Below are 20,502 nucleotides of genomic sequence, written 5' to 3' on the forward strand. Positions count from 1 at the left end.
AGGTCAATACAAGAAAGGTAAATCACACACACTCTTTATATATCTATGTAGATGGCTTGGTGTGAAGTTATCTAATTAAAATATAACCATATAGATCATTGTTGCAACCTCTTTTACATATTTGCAGCAAATCTTGTACAAATGTTGTCAAGGGAGGTGTCTATGAAAAGGTTCTGATTTGCTGGTTATGATTATACTATCTGTATGCATGTATCATTTTGATATTTGAAGTTATGAGTATTGGCTTTATACCTGTATTTCAAATGTTTGCTCCTGGGATACTGCCCACAAGGTAGCTTGCCAGCACATCTTGAAAGGACTATTCAAATTAAGTGGCTCATCAAGAAACACTTGGTTGACAATAGACCATGGGAGATGCCCATCTACGCTGAATGGACTGTCATGTAAATGTGCTGTCTGGAGTGTAAGTAATGGCTTCCTGCAATGACTGACCGAAATTGGGCATGAACATGTGACTTGCCCATGTACCGCCAAACACCATATTGTTGCTGTAATTTTCCACAGTGAGAACAATGGGATGCCCTCCACATGGCAAAAGCTATTAAAGGCCCTGGAAACATCTCCATTTTGTCTTCAGTCCTGTTTCTTACCTCTGGAGTAACTTTGCTACAAACTGAAGCTCTGAACAAAGGACTGAATGACCATCCAAGCTGTGGATGTATTCCAGAGACTTGACTTAAGTCAGCAGTTTATTCCATCACTGCTACAAGCCTGAACCAGGAACTTTGCAATTACTGTATGTATTTGATTCTTTTAACCAAATTTAACTCTCACCTTCTCTTTCTTTCTTTCTTTTTATGAATACGCCTTTAGATTATAGATACTAAAGGATTGGCATTAGCATGATTTTTGGGTAAATTCTAAGTCAGGGATTGGCAATCTTTGGCCAGGCCAGTTTGTTTACCTGTCGCGTCTATGGCCAGCACATCCCTTGGCCTGCACCGTTTCCTGCAGCCCCCATTGGCCTGGAGCGGCGAACCGCGGCCATTGGGAGCCGCGATTGGCTGAACCTGCAGATGCAGCAGGTAAACAAACTGGCCCGGCCTGCTAGGCCCACGGCCCACCAGGGTAAGCTCCCAAAGGTTGCCTATCCCTGTTCTAAGTTATATATTGACCTGGTGTGTGGCTGGTCCTTTGGGATCAGAAGAATCTTTCATTTGATGAGACTGGTTGTAAAAAAAAATACTCATCTCTGAATCCAGTGGTTTTGGTTTTGATATAAGAATTGGAAAGCCTGAGAAAACTCTGTTTCACCACACTAGCTAATAAAATATAAAGAAAGTTTACTTTCGTTGCTGGTTTGGTATATCCTATAGGGTAGTAGCCACCAGTCTTAGGGTGTATCTGCCCTATTTCTCAGCAGTTCGTCCTGAATTTGTCATCCTCAGTTGTGACCCACTGAGGCATGGTTACAGTAATATAGTCAGCAGGATCCACAGAATCAGGTCAATTAAGCTTTGGATCAGAACCCCACACTATTAAAATTTGAATTTTGATATTAAGAGTTTTAAAGGTTAAAGATCAGTGACCATGAGCCAGGTGGCATCAGCAAAAGCAATGAAACTGCAAGCCCCAAGAGACAGCCTGTGTCTTGAACATGAACAAAGACTGCAGAACTTGGAATGCTAGAGAAGCAAGCCTTGGCCCAGCTGGAAAAAGAAGCCCATGCAAGGCATATGGAACAGCTGGCTGCTGAGGAGAGGGTTTGCCAGATGCAGCAAGAAACTGCTAGACTTGAGTTCCAAGTCAAAAAAGCAATGGAAGAACGGCAGAAACTGTATCATCTTGAATGTTCAGTTTATAACACTGTTGGTATGTTGTATGACTCTGAGCAGTTGCCTGTGTTTAACCAGTTTTGCTATGGCCAGGGAGAGGGTGACTCTATCTTGGGGAAGGTGGAAATTGCTGTTTGTCCATGCAAAAAAGCAGTTTGTGTGTAAATGAATTTTCTGAATGTCTGTGTAGTATCTCAGAAGTGAATCTGGAATTAGATAAAACATGGAGGAAAAAGTCATTGGTCAGGAAGATGTTTCTCTAGAACAGATTGAAGTTGATGGTCAAGTTGAAGCCCTAACTGAGGAAGAAAAGGGTAGGTTTTTTTTTTTTTTAATGAGTGATGGATTGTTGGCAAGTAAAGTTTGTGAAAATCAGCCTGAAAAAGGGAGAAGCGATTTGCTTAAAGTAGCTCAGTGTAATGAGAGTCTATTTGTGGAGAATAGCAGTTTATCTGTGGAGAATGGCAACTTGCCTGTTACGGAAGCTGTATCACTTTCCAGGTATGTGTCTGAAATCAGCCCTGGGTGCTGGGACAAAGGAAAGGTTATCTCCAATTATTTGTCTGTTTTGAATAGCAGCAGCACCATGCCTGCTGAGGCAAAGTTTCTCTCCAGTTCTTTTTATGTGGATCAAACAGAAGGTGCTTCTCAGTTAATGCTACTTAAAAGTTTATCAGTTGTCCCAGAGGTGAGTCTAGATTTAAGGGAAACCCAGAAAGAGTCTGTTGTTGCTCAGGAAAATGTTCCTTTAGAGCAATGGTGGGCAACCTGTGGCACGTCAGGGTAATTTGCTGGCGGGCCGTGAGACAGTTTGTTTACATCGACCGTCTGCGGCCTCCCGCAGCTCTCAGTGGCAGTGGTTTGCCGTTCCTGGCCAATGGGAGCTGCAGGAAGCGTCGCAGGCCACAGGTTGCCCACGGCTGCTTTAGAGCAAGCCCTAGGTGAAAAGGGAAGGGCAGAATTTCTGTGAAAGATGAATTGTAGCTTTAAAAGATTCCTGAAGAGAAAAATCTTCATGGTTGTTTCTGCAAGCAGTTTGCTGCAACTGAGGGGTGTGGAAGTGATTTGATTGAGTTAACTCAGGGTGAATCATTGTATAGAGAAACAGTTTGTTTGGGAGACTTGTTTCAGTTCCTAATTGCCTGAGTCTTTCTGAGGTGTACAGATCCACTGACCTTGCTTTGGAAAGATCCAGGGTGGATAGCTTTAAGAAGGTTTCAGATGGAATGAAAATTGTCAGGGAATTTAAACAGCCTGTTTAAATTATAATATATACACACTGATAAAAGTGGCATGTGTTTGGTCAGCCTGTTGGGGAGACTATGTTGGAACATGAATGTCTCCATGCTAATTCTTTGGGTAAGCAGTCTGTGGTGACTCACAGGTACTGAGGAAACTGGGTTACTGGTTTTTCAAAGCAGAACAGCCTTATGACTGAATCCACAAAGATGCAGGGGAGAGCAGGCAAACTCTCACCCTTAGACACTTTGGATTTGTTTGGTATCTCTTTAAAACAGAGTCCAAGTCCAGTCTCCAAGCTGCAGCTGGTGGATTCGCAAACTAGCATGCAGGAGAGTGTCTGTGTAGATGTTCACAGCACAGCGGAACTGCAGTTCGTGAACGCACCTTGCCAGCAAAGGAATTCTTGTAAGCAGGAAGGTTCAGTTTTCAACCTTCTAGAAAAAAGGGGATGGTGGGTGGTGGGAAAGGACCCCAATCCTGCTGATGGGAAGAATGAGTGCCCAGCCTTGAAACTGGTAGCAAATGAGAATTTGAAAGTTAGTGTCTGGGTTGTTACAATCTACCTGGCTAACAAGGGAAGGGGAAGATCTGCCCCATAGCTAGTAGCACTGAGGACACACCTGGCCAGCCAAGAGATTTAGTAAGACAAAAGACATAGTATGACCAAGATACTTACAATTACTGACTTGTAACAAATTTAGTATTACTGTTAAGGTTTAGCCTTCTAATGTATTTGATTTTTATGTCAACCCTGGTAAAAATGTATAATGTGCCTAATCTTTTGGAAAAACCCTTAAACATGTTAAGGGGATACATGAGAACACACTTTATGTTAAAAGGCCTTGTGATACTGAAATTTCACACTTAATGCCTATGAATAGTCTTGAAGATTTTCTCAGCAGAAAAGACATTCCAGACCTAAAGTGCTGTATGGAAAAGGGAAACTGAGGCACGCTACCATATTGTTTTCATGGCTAAATGCCAAGATTCCTACACTACGGAGAACATTAATATCTACATTGACTTGATGTTAATTGGGTTCCAAACATTTGCCAGAGCTTGTATGAATAAATTAGGTATTTTCATTAGCTCTTGGCAAGATCACATGAAACATACAAGAATTATGCTGCAAGAGCAGATCCAATCTGCTATTGGTCTAACCAAGTTTTACCTTGGGTTTATAAAGGGATTCAACAATATTATTAAACATAATTTTGATAAACCATTTCTGTTATACACTAATACTTCTAATATTGGGTTAGACGCTATAATAATACCAAACCAAGAATGGGAAGTTCCCATGATGCATTCAGTAATGTCTAGGACACCACTTCCTGCATTAGATTTGCATTGGGGGTGTGGTGATATCTAATTTAAAATATAACCATATAGATAATTGTTGCAATCACTGTTATATATTTGCAGCAAATCTTGTACAAAAGTTGTCAAGTGAGGTGTCTATGAAAAGGTTATGATTTGCTGGTTACGATGATGCTATCTGTATGCATGTATCATTTCTGTATATGAAGTAATAGTATTGACTTTATATCTGTATTTCAAATGTTTGCTCCTGGGATACTGCCCACAAGGTAGCTTGCCAGCACATCTTGAAAGGACTATTCAAATTAAGTGGCTTATCAAGAAACACTTGGGGTATGTCTACACTACCAGATTAGTTCGATATAAGTTCATTCGAATTTGTAGAATCGACCTTACAAAGTCGAATTTGTGTGTCCACACTAAGGACACTAATTCGACTTTGTGAGTCCACACTAACGGGGCAAGCATCGAAATTGGAAGCAGTGCACTGTGGGAAGCTATCCCACAGTTCCCGCACTCCCCGCTGCCCATTGGAATTCTGGGATTTCCCCTCAATGCATGCTGGGGGAAAACTGTGTTGAGGGTGGTCTTGGGTTCAGCATTCAACCGTCACTCCCGCCGGCGGGAAATCAATTCGCGCACTTTTCCTGTTAGTGACAGCGCGGACGCCACAGCACTCCACTCCACTGCGATCATGGAGCCCGCTGTGATCATCGCTGCACTTATGGCCGTTGTCAACTCCTCGCACCTTATCGTACACCTCTTCAACAGTCAGATGCTGAGAAATCGGGCGAGGAGGCTCCGGCAGCGCGGTGAGGACATGAAGTCTCAGAGTGGCACAGACCTCTCAGAAAGCACGGTACGCCGCACCGTGGAGATCATGGTGGCAATGGGTCATGTTCATGCTATGGGACAGCGATTCTGGGCCCGGGAAACAAGCACGGACTGGTGGGACCGCATAGTGCTGCAGGTCTGGGATGAATCACAGTGGCTGCGAAACTTCAGGATGCGTAAGGGCACTTTCCTTGAACTCTGTGACTTGCTGTCCCCTGCCCTGAAGCGCAAGGACACCCGCATGCGAGCAGCCCTGACTGTGCAGAAGCGAGTGGCCATAGCCCTCTGGAAACTTGCCACGCCAGACAGCTACCGGTCAGTAGCGAACCACTTTGGCGTGGGCAAATCTACCGTGGGGCTTGCTGTGATTGAAGTAGCCCACGCAATCGTTGAGCTCCTGCTCTCGAAGATAGTGGCCCTGGGAAACGTCCAGGTCGTCATAGATGGCTTCGCCGCGATGGGATTCCCAAACTGCGGTGGGGTTATAGATGGGACTCACATCCCTATCCTGGGACCAGCCCACCAGGCCAGCCAGTATATTAACCGAAAGGGCTACTTTTCAATGGTGCTGCAAGCACTGGTGGACCATAGGGGATGCTTTACCAACATCAACGTCGGGTGGCTGGGCAAGGTTCATGACGCGCGTATTTTCAGGAACTCTGGTCTGTTTAGACACCTGCAGGAAGGTAGTTTCTTCCCGGACCACAAAATAACTGTTGGGGATGTGGAGATGTCTATAGTGATCCTCGGGGACCCAGCCTACCCGCTAATGCCCTGGCTCATGAAGCCCTATACAGGCGCCTTGAACAGCGACAAGGAACTCTTCAACTATCGGCTGAGCAAGTGCAGAATGGTGGTGGAGTGTACTTTCGGACGTCTCAAGGGGAGATGGCGAAGCTTACTGACTCGCTCGGATCTCAGCGAAACCAATATCCCCATTGTTATTGCTGCTTGCTGTGTGCTCCACAATCTCTGTGAGAGCAAGGGGGAGACCTTTATGGCGGGATGGGAGGTTGAGGCAAATCGCCTGGCTGCTGATTACGCTCAGCCAGACACCCGTGCAATTAGAAGAGCCCAGCGGGAAGCGCTGTGCATCCGGGAGGCTTTGAAAGATAGGTTCCTCAGGTTGCAGGGTAACCTGTGACTGTTCAGGTTCTTTACAGAGAAGCTGAACCTGCCCCTCTTTCAGTTACTGTTGACTTTCTTTTGCGGTTACATACCCCGTTCACCACGTTTCCCCCCTTCCAACACACGTTTAAAAATAAAGTTAATGGAATATTGTTAATTAACAACGTTTTCTTTACTAATGAATTCGCGTTAAAGGGTTGAAACAGAGACGCAGACTGTGGTGGGTAGAGTGTGCAATGATGTACAGACCACTTCTACACTCGAGGAATGACAGGCTCCTGCTCCTAGAGTGGTCTGCACTGCCGGACTGGTTGTTTCAACTAAGCCTGCCATCCCTCCGTTTCGGGACTCTGTGTGCGGGGGCTCTGTGGCCTTGTGGCGGGGGAGGACTGTGGGCAGGACGTTTACAGGTGGGTGTGAAGGAAGGGGTGAGGGGTGCAGGCTCTGGGCTGGGGGTGGGGGCGTAGGAAGGTGTGAGGGGTGTGTGGGAAGAGGGAGGAGGTGTAGGGGGATGAGGGCTCTGGCTGGGGCTGAGGGTTTGGGGCATTGGAGAGGCTCAGGGCTATGGTGGAAGGGCAGGGTAAGGGCAGCCTGCCTTGCCATTTGTGTATGGCAGGCGCTAGGACCCTGGGGCACCAGACAGCATTTCTGCGGGGAGCCGCTCTACTGTCAGGCAGGTACGCAGCGCGGCGGGGCGGGGGGAGACCCATGGGGGCCAGGGCCCGATCCAGGCAGGGCCGGGGGAGAGACCCAGCTCCAAATATAGCTGGAGCAGGGCACCTGCCGCCTATGCACAGAACATGAAAAACACCTCCCAGACTGACCAGGGTGCCTAGTGACCGCACTATGTGTGTGACTGCTGTAGATCCTGCCCCCGTGTCTGTACCCAGGTAATGGTGAGCGTCCTATGCAATTACCAAACCCCTCCCCCCCTTCAAACAAAGTCTTCTGTAAAGAAACATGACGGAAACAGTAATGAACAGCAAACTATTTTTAATAATCAACTACACAGTGAGGGGATGAAACTGGGATTTGGGCTTGGGTGATCCAGGAAAGGAAGGACTTCTCAAAATTTAGCGAATGAGAGCTTTTTGGTACTTGAGCACTCTGCTGGGGTGGAGTGACAGTTTTCACGGCCCCTGGCGCACCTCCTTCTTGTTATTTTGGGTGAGGGGGGTATGGGACTTTGTGGCAGGGGAGGGCGGTTGCAGATACAGTGCAGGGGGGCTCTGTCCTCCTGCCTGAGGTCCTGCAGAACATCCACAAGGCGCCTGAGCGTGTCCGTTTGCTCCCTCATTAGTCCAAGCAGCGTTTGAGTCACCTGCTGGTCCTCCAGACGCCATCTGTCCTCCCGTTCGCTGTGTGAGCGCTGCTGCTGAGAGAGGGTCTCCCTCCACTGGCTCTGCTGGGCCGCCTCAGCTCGGGAGCAGCCCATAAGTTCAGCGAACATCTCATCCCGTGTCTTTTTCTTGCACCACCTAATCTGCGCCAGCCTCTGTGAGGGGCATGCTGGAGCAGGTCGGGATACAGTTGCAGCTGTGTGATGGGAAAAAGGGATTGACTTCCTTATGAAGATACATTTTTGCAAAGAAGAAACATAGTCTAGTCAGTCTCTCTGAACAAGACCATGCACAGCATTCACTCAGAGAAAGTTCGAATTTTCGGAATTCCCTTTCATTGCCTGGGGGAGTGCACTGCAGATCAGACAAGCGGGGCAGGACAGCAGAATCCGTGGAGCAGCCAGGCATGGTAAGCCAACATTTTTTGGCTGCTTAAAAGTGAATGTATACCACTGTCCTCTTGCTACAGGCAATCCTGAAAGCATAAACTCTGCCCCTGTTGCACCCCCTCGCGTCTGTTCCCTGGGAAAGATCCCTGTATGCTGCCACTCTGCAGCCTCCACCACGTGGCTGTAAAGTGACGCTCATTGTTATGCAAAGGAACAGTGAAGCACTCCCAATACTAATAGTACACAAATTACTGTAATTAAATGCAGGAGTCTCCGAGCGAGATCACCCTGAGGAGGGTCACTGAGGCAGATAGAGAGCGCATGCTGCGTGAAAGCCAGCACAAACCAGGGGCCTATGCTGCCATGCTCATGGAGGCAACGCTCCCGGAGTACCTGATGATAGCCTGGCGCGGAAAAGTGTGCTACCACGGAGCACCCAATAAGGCAGCTCTCCCCAGGAACCTCATGCGGAGGCTTTTCGATTACCTGCAGGAGAGCTTCTCGGAAATCTCCCAAGAGGATTTCTGTTCCATCCCCATATATATTGACCTTCTTTTCAACTAGTAACTATTCCTGCTCCATTAAAAATAAATGTTAACATGTTTAAAGCACTTACAGACTGATCCTTCCCCTGATTCAGGGTCCGGGGTAACGGCTGGGGAGGGTTGGTAGGGGATCTCAGTGAGGGTGATGAAGAGATCCTGGCTGTCTGGAAAATCAGCGTTGTAAGCGCTGTCGACTGCCCCCCACCCCGTCCTCATCTCCTTCCTCATCTTCCCCGTCCGCGAACATCGCCGAGGAACTGCCCGTCGACACTATCCCATCGTCGGAGTCCACGCACACTGGTGGGGCAGTGGTGGCAGACCCACCGAGAATGGCATGCAGTGCCTCGTAGAACCGGCATGTCTGGGGCTGGGCTCCGGAGCGTCCGTTTGCCGCTCTGATTTTTTGGTAGCCTTGTCTCAGCTCCTTGACTTTCACGCGGCACTGCATTGCATCCCGGCTGTATCCTCTGAGTGCCATGGCTTTGGAGACCTTCTCATAGGTTTTTGCATTCCGTTTGTTGGAGCGCAGCTCCGAAAGCACAGACTCATCGCCCCACACAGCAATGAGATCCAAGACTTCCTGGCCAGTTCATGCTGGGGCCCTCTTTCTAGTCTGAGATTCCCTGGACTCCTCTGCTGGAGAGCTCTGCATCGTTGCCAGTGCTGCTGAGCTCGCCACGACGTCCACACAGGAAATGAGATTCAAACTGGCCAGACAGGAAAAGGAATTCAAATTTCCCCAGGGCTTTTCCTGTGTGGCTGGTCAGAGCATCCAAGCTCGGACTGCTGTCCAGAGCGTCAACAGAGTGGTGCACTGTGGGATAGCTCCCGGAGCTACTAAGGTCGATTTGCATCCACACCTAGCCTAATTCGACATAGCCATGTCAAATTTAGCGCTACTCCCCTCGTCGGGGAGGAGTACAGAATTCGAACTAAAGAGCCCTCTAGGTCGAACTAATTAGCTTCCTGGTGTGGATGGGTGCACGGTTAAGTCGAATTAACGCTGCTAAATTCGAATTAAAGTCCTAGTGTGGACCAGGCCTTGTTGGTTGACAGTGGACTATGGGAGATGCCCATCTACAGTGAATGGACTGTCATGTAAATGTGCTGTCTGGAGTGTAAGTAATAGCTTTCTGCAATGATTGAGCGAAATTGGGCATGAACATGTGACTTGCCCATGTACCTCCAAACACCATCTTGTTGCTGTAATTTTCCACAGTGAGAACAATGGTATGCCCTCCGCATAGCAAAAGCTATGAAAGGCCCTGGAAACACCTCCACTTTGTCTTCAGTCCTGCTTCTTACCTCTGAAGGAACTTTGTTACAAACGGAAGCTCTGAACAAAGGACTGAGTGACCATCCAAGCTGTGGATGAACTCCAGAGACTTGACTTAAGCCAGCAGTTTATTCCATCACTGCTACAAGCCTGAACCAAGAACTTTGCATGTACTGTATGTATTTGATTCCTTTAACCAATTTTAACGTTTTCTTTTTCTTTGACTAAGCCTTTAGATTATAGATATTAAAGGATTGGCATCAGCATGATTTTTGGGTAAATTCTAAGTTATATATTGACCTGGGTGTGTGGCTGGTCCTTTGGGATCAGAAGAATATTTCATTTGATGAGACTAGTTGTAAAAAAACACTCATCTCTGAATCCAGTGTTTTTGGTGGTGATATAAGAACTGGAATGACTGAGAAAACTCTTTGTTTTCTTGTTAGCCAGTGTGGTGAAACAAAAGTTTACTTTTGTTACTGGTTTGGTATATCCTATGGGGGATTAGCCACCAGCCTTGGGCTGTATCTGCCCTATTTCTCAGCAGTTTATTCTGAATTTGGCATCCTCAGTAATGACCCACTGAGTCGTAGTTACACTTGGATCACTCCCTTTAAAAGGTCCTCAGATCAATGATCTATTGTGTCAACAAAGATCATGTGCATTCACTGGATGGGAAGCACACTATGTACCTCCCAAATTGTATTGTGACCATGGGCTGCAGGTAATGAAGACTGGGGGAGGCTAAGCCTCCCGGCACCTCTGGGGCTGCAGTGGAGCTCAGAGCTCCTCTGGGCAGCCTGGGCTCAGGGCTCCTCCGGACTGCTCTGGGAGCCAGCAGGCTGGCAGGGGCTTGGGGCTGTGCCAGTGAGCTGGCCAGTGAGAGGTGGAAGGGAGATGTGGGGGCAGAGCCTTGGGAAGAAGAGGAGGGGCAAGGAACTAGCCTCCCCAGATGAGGAATGCATGCACTGCCCATGGTTCTGGCCCTTTTCAGCAGACACAGTGATGCATGGTGTGCAGTGTATCACTGAAACTAGCCTCTGACTTAACTCAGTGTTCTTAATTTTTTCAACTAGTTTCTGTGTAAATGCAGTAGATGCTCATAACCAGGGCTTAAATTCTCACAGAGTATGTACCAGATTCCCTGCAAATGATATAAAAACTCTAGGGGGGGGTTAAAAATATTTACCGGAGATCCACTCTGGACAGCTCTGGCTGAATTGAAGTCCTGCTCATAACCCACTGAAGTAGATTAAGTCTGATGTACAAGACAAATGCCACTCCCCTTTCCCTTACACAAGCAAATTGACAATCTCCCCCATGCACACACCCTATTCTTCTGATTGTCAGGCATACTATATGGCCAGCATTTAAAGTAGGAGGGACAAGTTTGGTTGATGTAGAAAAGTATACAAATATAAGAGAGGATTGGGGCCAAAAAGCACACACACATAACATATAGTTGCAACATGGATATCTGTAGCATAAGCAGGTGTGATTGCAAATCCAACTAACTCACTCCATTCTCATATCTAATTGGAGCATGGCAATGGATAACAGGTTTACCATCTAACATGTCTGAATGGCAGATGCTTCTAATGTGCTCATGCAGTCTGCTCTGGATGCTCAGCTACACCTCATGAGGTGGTGCCTTCAACCAGATTTAGGCCGCCATTCTGAATGTTGCTAGAAAGAGGAATAGATGGAAATCAATGGAAACAAGCTGGTTCGTCTGTGTGCTAAATACAGCACAATTTACAAGGTGTTAATTGACCCCTTTGCTAGTGGTTTCATGTTGGCCAGCCAAACTGCAAGGATCCCATATGGTTGATGTAAGGGTCAATAGTTGTTCAAAATTTAATGCAAAGAATTTGCCTAGTTAAGGACACTGTTGCATGCATGGTCCTTCATCATGCATGCAGTCCTTCCATTTTTACCAGTGTGGGTAGGTTTCTCATGTATTATGCTTCTGCCAAGTATTTTCTAAATTCATTGCACACCTAGGCCTATATACAGATGGTGTAGTATGTATTTGGGACCAAATTATCTTCCCTGCACAGTGCCTGAATAAGTGAGCATTGTTCAGGAGGATTCTAAAGTGGGTGGGTTGAATGCTTCTCACTCAGGCTATGGTGTGTCCATGGAGCTACTGCAGGTGCTGGCTACTCAAGGTTACAGACCAAGCCCAGAAGTCTACATCTCAGCTAAACAGTCCCACAGCCTGAGCCCATGTCAGTTGGTGCGGGCCAACAGCGGGTTTTTAATTGCCGTGTACACAGACCCTCAGTGAATCCTGATTTTTTAGTGTGTTTGTCAGCAGCTCTTTGCAAGTATTTGAAATTGATCTAGTTTCATTAGACACACAGATCACACGCTGTATTTCTGTTCCTGGATAATCTCTGCTCTGAGAATCAGGTTTCTAGTTTGAATTTAGAATTCACTTTCAGACATTGTTCTCAAACAAACACACACACAATTAAAATGTTCTGCTATGATCATTCCTGCCAGTAATCTCTGCCTCTAGAATGTTTGCAGATTGTGAATACTAAGGGCGAGAGGATCTCGGGGCCCATAGGACAGAATGAGGGCAGGAGGCCTTGAATTACATCTCCATAGAGGCACTGCACAACCATAGGCAGATGCAATTTAATGTCAAACTGATTCAAAACAAAACTTTTGGGTTCAGTTGAACACATTGAGGTGTTTTGATTTTAATTGAACCAACCCCAAATTAAATATTTTGTTTAGATTTTTCTGACAGAAAATCATCTTTTTTTTTTCCTGGTCACAATCAAAATTTTCTGGAAGACAATTTTGATTTTTGCAGTAACTGCGTTTTCCATTTTAAAAAAATCATTTTGACTGAAAAATCCCAACCACCTCTACTGCTCACCATTGTGAGCCCAGGGTTCACTGTGTACCCCATAAAGAGTGTGAGCATGGTGAAAGTGAACTTGGTTTATAGTTATTGAAAATGTTCTGCGGTGTTTGACCCAGGCTCAGCTAAAAGAGTCGGGAAAACTCAAGGCCTATAATTGCCTGTGTTATGGTCTTGTGAGATGTCCAAGGCTTACAGTGAGACTATTGGGAGAAATACCATATGCGGCCTCTGGGACTGAAACTTCCAGTTATTAATTATTTTCCTTGAAATTTCCCTCATGGCCTCATGTGCTTCATTAAAGGAAACCAAGTGAGAGTCTTCTTGAGTGCCCGAGGAAAGCTGGTGGGTCAGAACTATGATGTCATTTAAGTTCTGCTGACTTCCATTTGATGCTTTCTTTTACTAGCGAAGATTAGATTAATCAAGATCTTTTCTTTTTCAACCCTTCCATCTCAGGCCTTTTACTAGTTGCCCTTTTACCGTATAGTCACAGGTAGGTAAAGCCAGCCTTTGGAGAGGACATACAAGAGATGCAATGGCAAATTCGGTCTCCATTTCTGTGCCTATAGAGCTACTGCAGGTGCTGGCTACTCACCTTGAGATGCTACTACTCGAACCTTATGTCTACACTGCAATTAAAAACCCTCTCCTGGCCCGTGCCAGCTGACTTGGGTTTGCAGGGCTCGGGCTGCGGGGCTGTTTAATTGCAGTGTACGTGTTTGGGCTTGGGCTGCAGCCTGAGCTCTGGGACCCTCCCACCTTGCAGGGAGCAGGTGTAGATGATTCCACCACCATCCTGTCCCTGCAGCAAGCAGAAGGAGCTGCTTTCAGGACATAGATACAAAAGAAAAAGGGGAGCTACACCCACCACCAGTGATCTCCACAAGGGGAAGATGAAAACCATTATGGGACTCCTGTATTTTCCTAAACAGGAAGGTAAGGAAAAGAAGGACAACTCTTCTCCCAGAGCTTTTCAGTGGGGAAAAGTCACTCCTGAGAACCATTCCATAGCATTCCCTCCTGAACTTGGAAATGCCAGTGCTGCTGTCACCTGTTCTCATTCCTCTATTGAAGGGAGAGTGCTGCAATACATTGATGCTTCCTAGAATAGGGCACAAGAACGTACTGTAGATGCAGTGACTCTCTGGGGTTGTGGGAGAGGCTCCCCTTTGGCTTCTCCAATGTGGCTTCAGGATGGCAGTAGCTCCTTGCATCTTTCCCCCAGGGGGAGGTGTAACCCATGTCCATTCAGTGTGATGCTCTATTGCCCTCTAGTGGTGACTGAGCCACATAGGTTGATGACCCTGCTACTGCCTTGGCTAATGTATCTTGGTCTTATTTCAGGTGGTAGAGACTCATGCTTTAAGAACCAGAAGTCCTAGGTACAACTGCTTCTCCCAATGACTCACCCAGGGGTATTGTATTATGTGTGGTGGCCCATATGGTGATTTGAGCTGAGGGGATCAACTTTCATCTGTGGTCCAACCACTATTAGAGTGGGACAGAACACTCAGTATGGGTTACATAGTCTGGAACCCTCAAAATACTTCACCATTACTCTATTTTTCTGTACTGTCACTGGAGTGTGATTTAATTTGTTTTCCTTATTTGTAACTAAGCACTCTTTTTGTGCAATACACTCATAGCTGTACATCGCTCTGTACCATATACACACATTTATCTAGGGGGAAAGTGTGTTATATTATTGTTGGCTTGTTTGTCTGTGATTAGAAACTATGTCAATATAAGAGATGGGCCACGGTCGTGATGTCCAAATCCCAGATTGTTAAATTTAGGCTAGGGTTAATGGCTTGGTTTAAAGACCCATTCAATTTAGGTTTGGGATTTAACAATGCCAGAACCTCTCATGAGATTTCAGTTCAAAATGTGGAGGTTTGGGGAGATCAGCCATTAGTCTTAGATTTCTGCCGTCTTCATCCTCACTAGATTTTGGCCGCCTCAGACTGGATCTGAAATATCAGCCCTTTCAGGTCAGGATAAAAGATGGAACCAAACCAGGACGAGCAGGATTGGATCCATTGATCTGAACCTAACGTCTCTTGAAATTCAAAATTCAGGTTTTGAGGTTTCTGATTTGGCCCATCTCTGTTGCATGGAAAAGCCAGAGTAAGTGTTGTATTTTCAACGTTGGCTTTTGTATTTCTTTACTTTGGAGTGTTCAGGTATGCAGCCTTTGTATTACATTATGGTAGTTGTCCTAATACTATTTAATACTTTGAATCAACTTCCATCTGAGGATGTGAAAGCATTTCACTAACATTAATTAATTTAATCTCAAGAACCTTCTGAGGTTAGTAACTTCCCCATTTTGCAGATGGGGGAAACTGAGGCACAGAGAAATTACATGTGCTTGCCAAAGCTGGGGCCATGAATTATTTACAGAGTTTGGAGCAGAGCATAGACCTTCTAAAGTCTAGTCCTGTGCTTCAACCAGTAGATTAAAATATTTCGGAACACTCAAACAAGGACAGAAATGTTTTTATCAAATATATTTGGTTTCAGTGCAGCTAAGGTATGCAAATTGAAAAATGTTTGTTTATTCAGCAGGTCGCACACAAATATCTAGCATTTCATTTTGAGTGTGGTCTTTTTTTATGCTCATCTCTATACACTCAAGTTCTATGCACGCTGACAGAAAGTCCCTATGACCCTCACTGACTCAGTCATTTACAGACATGGTTGCACAAAAAGATGTACGGACTTTTGACAATTTTGTCTTTGACCCTCAGATATTCCTTTAACGCCTTCTCATCCTACCCAAAATGGAGAGCAAAGATCAGAATCCATTGGGAGCTCTTCTTCAACCTACAACAACAAATACCTCACAGTTCCTCAGACCCGGCCTTCTGTGCATTTTGGCAGAATCAATGGGGCTTTTGAGCCATCTGGCCGCATGGAGACTCACAACAATTCTGTAAGTAGGATTATTATAATCATTGACTTATTCCTCTAGTGCTCTTGATGAAGGTGGAGGTGGGGTGATGGGGAGAGAGAGGGGGAGCATCAAATGTTCCTTCTATATATTATTTACAATGTGGCTTTACTGTGAAAAGTAACTAGGCAAAAATGCCACTACCTTACTCAACAGATCTGCTTCCTCTGCCTATTCTGAGGAAAAGCTACCGACTTCAGCCACTATATTACATTTTTACTCCTGTTGGTCTGGCAGAGCCAACACAGCTCAGAGAGAGGGAGCTGGATTCTGTTCCCTCTTGTGCACCATCAGCAGAGTTGTTTACTGATGTCCAATCAGTTACACCTGTGCAAACCCATTGAAGGTCATATGCACAGGTGTCACTGAGGGCGGAATCTGAAGACAGTGGAGTTATACAGCTGCAGTCTTGGATGCAGAACCTTTATTACATGGGAGAAGGAAAGAATCCATCTTGACTTGTAGAGCCTAGGATATGTTTGCAGGCCTTGTAGTTAGAACCCTTGCCACCATATCCCCTGATCTATTTACCTTATAAATTGTATGCCATTGTTCAGAAATCATTAAGAAATATGGAACCCAAGACAATATTTTTAGACTCAGGTTTCTAAGTAAAACAGCATGTTGCACCTATGAGACACTGATTTCTACGGTGAAAGAAAGAGAGAATAGGGTGACTAGATAGCAAGTGTGAAAAATTGGGATGGGGTGGGGGGTAATAGGAGTCCATATTAAAAAAAAGCCCCAAATATCGGGACTGTCCCTATAAAATCGGGACAGCTGGTCACCCTAAGAGAGAATGGGCAGAATGAGCGAGGTTGTGGGCAGAATATATAACCATTTAAAGTTCTTTCTGTTCAAATTTTGCAAATTGAATCTTGTTACTAACAGTTTTATCTGCTTATTTATTTTGTTTTCATTTCTAATAAATTCTTTGATTGCAAAAACTCTTACAGGTTCAAGAAAGCGCTGCAAACTAAGGAGCTGATCCTGTTCTCATTGAAATCTGTGGGAATTTTGCCACTGACTTTAGGGCTTGGTCTTAATACACTGCTGTGGCAAAATCTTTATGCCTTGTATGAGCCACAGAAAGAGAGAGAGAGAGGGGTGTCTGCAATCTGCTCAGTCCCATTCTCTGTGTAGGTACAGCAGCAGCATCCCTTTGATGTTGCTATGGTGACCTCTCAGGTGGCAGCTGCTGGGATGAGGCACCTGGGTACCTACAGATGATAAACAGGAAAACACCCTCAGCAACTCATCTGCCCAATCCTTCCTCATTCCCTTTCCTTCTGGCCTCTGTGTGCATCTCTTATTACTACACACACCCATGTATAAAGAGGAAGAGGGGGATAATACTTGAAGATTATCTTCTCTACCGCCAGCTAATGGATTTCCCTGGATTGCTGTCGGTGCCAGCAACCAGGGGATGGTGACATCATTACCTGTGGAGTATATTGCATGAAATTCTCTGGAAGGGAGGCTGGTAATCTGAGGTTTGGCGTTTTCATTGTGGCAGGGATGGATCCAGAGAGTCTGCAGGGACTGCCCGTGAGTACAATGTGAAAAGGATTCAGACCATAGAATAGGAACATGTTATAAAATGCTGTCTCCAAAGTATTTTTAATCTGTGTGTAAATCTAGCTGTAAAGAGTATATGTATAATGTGTAGCATATGTATGGTGTGCAAAGTGGGAAGCCTTGAGGCAGTCTGATCTGTGCATGGGAGGGGTTGTATGTAGAGGGACCAGGAATCTATAAAAGCATATGGAGGTTGATAGCAGTTTTGTGTGAAACCAGGAGGCAAAGCTTAGCTGTGGGAGAGGTGAACATGGGAGATGTCAGGATAAAATTCATATCAATCTGCATAGTTGTCCATATGAATAACTATCAGTGTTGATGCACATTAAAAACGTGTGAAAGTCCTATACAAAAACTTCATTAACTTTGAGTTAAGGTTGCTAGATGGCAGAGCCTACTAAAACCATTATATATATATATGGAATGGTTACCCTGTTTACACTGTCTAACTTTGAGAAGAGAGTGCTAGACTGGGTGAACCACCAACAAACACCATAAAAAGAAAGGAAATACAAAGTTAAACCATTCAATGCCTTATCTACACTACACTCATCAGTTCCTCTTCCCACTCTCAGATACCTCCCTCCACAACCCACGTATCTTGACCCCAATCCCAAACAACCAACATGTAAACTTAAATCTGGCCACATTATTTGTTTATAAGATCATATATTTCCATTAGTGCTGGCACAGCTTTTATAAACTACATTGAACCTAGTTCTGTATTGGAGTGTATGTAAGCCGGACGTGAAGTTAGATTGCAAATGGTGGCAATGAGAGAGGGTTTTCTATATATCTTAGGAAAATGTATGTGAATGGGTGACCTATTTTGTGAGTGACTGTTCTAAATTTGGGATTAGATTTTAATGTAGAAATTACAGAATTGGAATCCACATTGATGTACTTTGGCTGTGGTCAGAGCTGAGGCTACATGGTTGCTGTTTGTTTAGGGTGGAGATCTGTGAGCTCTGGAAAGGAGGTAGCTGAGGCGGAGAAGCGGAACTGATGTAGTAGACAAGGTGTTGAATAGTTTAACTTTGTATTTCCTTTCTTTTTATGCTGTATGTTGGTGGGTCATACAGTCTACCAATCTCATCCCCAAGTTAATTATAATGTTTTGTCAATACTGATATTATTCATCATTTAGAGCAGTCCATGTGAGAGGTGGTATTCTCTCTAACCTCCACTCCACCATCCTCTTGTCTCCCATATCCCGTGCCCAGCCCAGTCCAGTCCTGCTTCTCCTGGCACCATGTCCCAGCTCAGACCTCTGATTCCTGCGCTTCGTCCATGCATAGTACAAATTGCTCCCTGTTCCCCCTGAGCAGTCTTGCTCCACAACATTCCCCTAATCCATAATCTGACCCCTACTTTCCTATTGCATTCATCACTTAAGCACTGATACATATGAGTGTAAGGTGTGAGTACAAAACCCTAAGGTATGGTGTCAGTGTGTTTTCTCAGTATGTGTGAGTGAGAAGGTGGTAAGTATGTAGGTTTCTATTGCCTTTTGGAAACAATGGCAGATTGGAAATTTCTGGTTTTTGTCACCATTCTTGGTTTGCAGACAGAGGAGATGCTCTACATTACTGAATCTGAGCTCTTGTTTCAATATTGCTCCTTTCCCATATCTACAGTTAATCCCCATCATTTACTTAGCTAAGGCTCTCATGTACCTGTACAAGAGTGAGGCCCTGAGCCCTGCTGCTTACTTGGTCTTTGGATTTGTCTCCCTGAGACTTGTCTATTTCTCTTTCAGAAAATTAACAATTACCTGGATGGGACCCAAGTGGGGGCCAGAGGTGGGACATCCCCAGGTGGGAAGCATTTCAGGGACAGCAAGAGGAAAGTGGACTACGTCTTAGCCTATCACTACCGAAAACGTGCCTCTCAGCACCAGCGAGGCATTGGCTCCCTAGGTCACTTGCACAGACCTTCCCCCTTGGCCATTATTTCTAATGGGGAAATGGGGAAAAGCCACTCTGAGCAACAGCAAAACCAGGGCCAGAATGGACCCCAACAGCAACATGGGCAGCCAGAGGCTCAGATGATCGAGATGAGCCCACTGGATGCCCTAGAGGAGGAGAAACGGGAGCAGAGGGAGGAATATGAGCGCAACCTGGTGGAAGCCGGACTGGAGTTAGAAAAAGACATTGAGGTAAGAGGACCGGGAGCATGGCACTGGGCTTCCCATCAGCAAAGGGTTGACTTGGTTCAGTACTGAAAATGAGTATGTGGGGAGAAGAAATGCAGGTTAATAGCTCAGGCCCCTAACAACCTGGATTCTGGTTTTTTTTTTTTTTTTTTCCCACCAAATGTCATTACTGAGCAAAAGCTCAGTGCAGCACAAACCTTTATGATTTAGTGCAGGCAAAGACTTCAAGTTTATAGGAACATAAGCTAATTGTTCATGTTACAGAAACATTATCCTTACTGGAGATGAAAATAAAGGACTGCCCTCTCTTCAAATGCAGATTATAAGCCTGATTGTCCTCTCCTGTAAGGCCTGATTTGAAGCCCAATGAATGGACATCCTTTCATTGGCTTCAAACCAGTGTGATTCCACTGACATTGCTCCTGACTAGGGATATCTCTACACAACAGCTGAGAGGTGTGATTCCCAGCCTGCCTGAGCTAGCATGCTAAAAGTAGCAGCCTGGCCGTGGCAGCATGGGTGGCAATTGGCTAGCTGCCTGAGTGCACTCCTGCCTGACTCCCTAGGTAGGTACTAGGGCAGCAATCCTGAGTCGCTGCCTGTTGTGCCAAGCACGTCTACCTGAGCTGGGACTCACAGCACCCAACTCCTGTGTAGACATACCCTTATGTCTGTAAATGAGGAAAATCAGGCCCTGTGGCGTATTTTGACTTCTAATTAACTCATGGAAATTGCTCTCTGACCCCTCTACTTTCATTGTTTGAAATGTGTCACAGATTCACTAGAGATAAAGTATACGTTGTGTCCGTGTCTAGTCCACATAAAGATAACAGACTACTTCTGTGCAAGCAAATGGAGTTATCTTTTAGCTCTGTGCTTTAGTACTAAAGATCCTTGGTTCACATCCCACTGACCAGCCAAGGAGGGGCTTGTTAAATATCTTTCAGAAGACGCACATGCTCAAAATATGGAAAAGAGGCTGGTTATGCTTTTTCTAGAATCGTGTTGATTGGAGCTGATTTATTTGATCATCGTTGATATTTAAAGTGTTATTGACCAGAAACA

The 20,502-nt window shown here is 45.4% G+C and overlaps 1 protein-coding gene across 1 annotated transcript in view; it reads left to right on the forward strand.

Annotated features, from left to right (window-relative positions):
* The window catches only part of ANO2 (anoctamin 2), a 332,293-nt gene that overhangs the window by 1,174 nt on the left and 310,617 nt on the right, over positions 1 to 20,502 (forward strand). Inside the window, exons 2-3 of the mRNA XM_044996576.1 lie at positions 15,502 to 15,686; positions 19,042 to 19,440. Of these exons, the coding sequence (XP_044852511.1) occupies positions 15,502 to 15,686; positions 19,042 to 19,440 (584 nt within the window). The remainder of the gene's footprint in view (positions 1 to 15,501; positions 15,687 to 19,041; positions 19,441 to 20,502) is intronic.

The sequence above is a fragment of the Mauremys mutica genome, chromosome 1 (genome assembly GCF_020497125.1).
Source record: "Mauremys mutica isolate MM-2020 ecotype Southern chromosome 1, ASM2049712v1, whole genome shotgun sequence".
NCBI classification, from domain to species: domain Eukaryota; kingdom Metazoa; phylum Chordata; order Testudines; family Geoemydidae; genus Mauremys; species Mauremys mutica.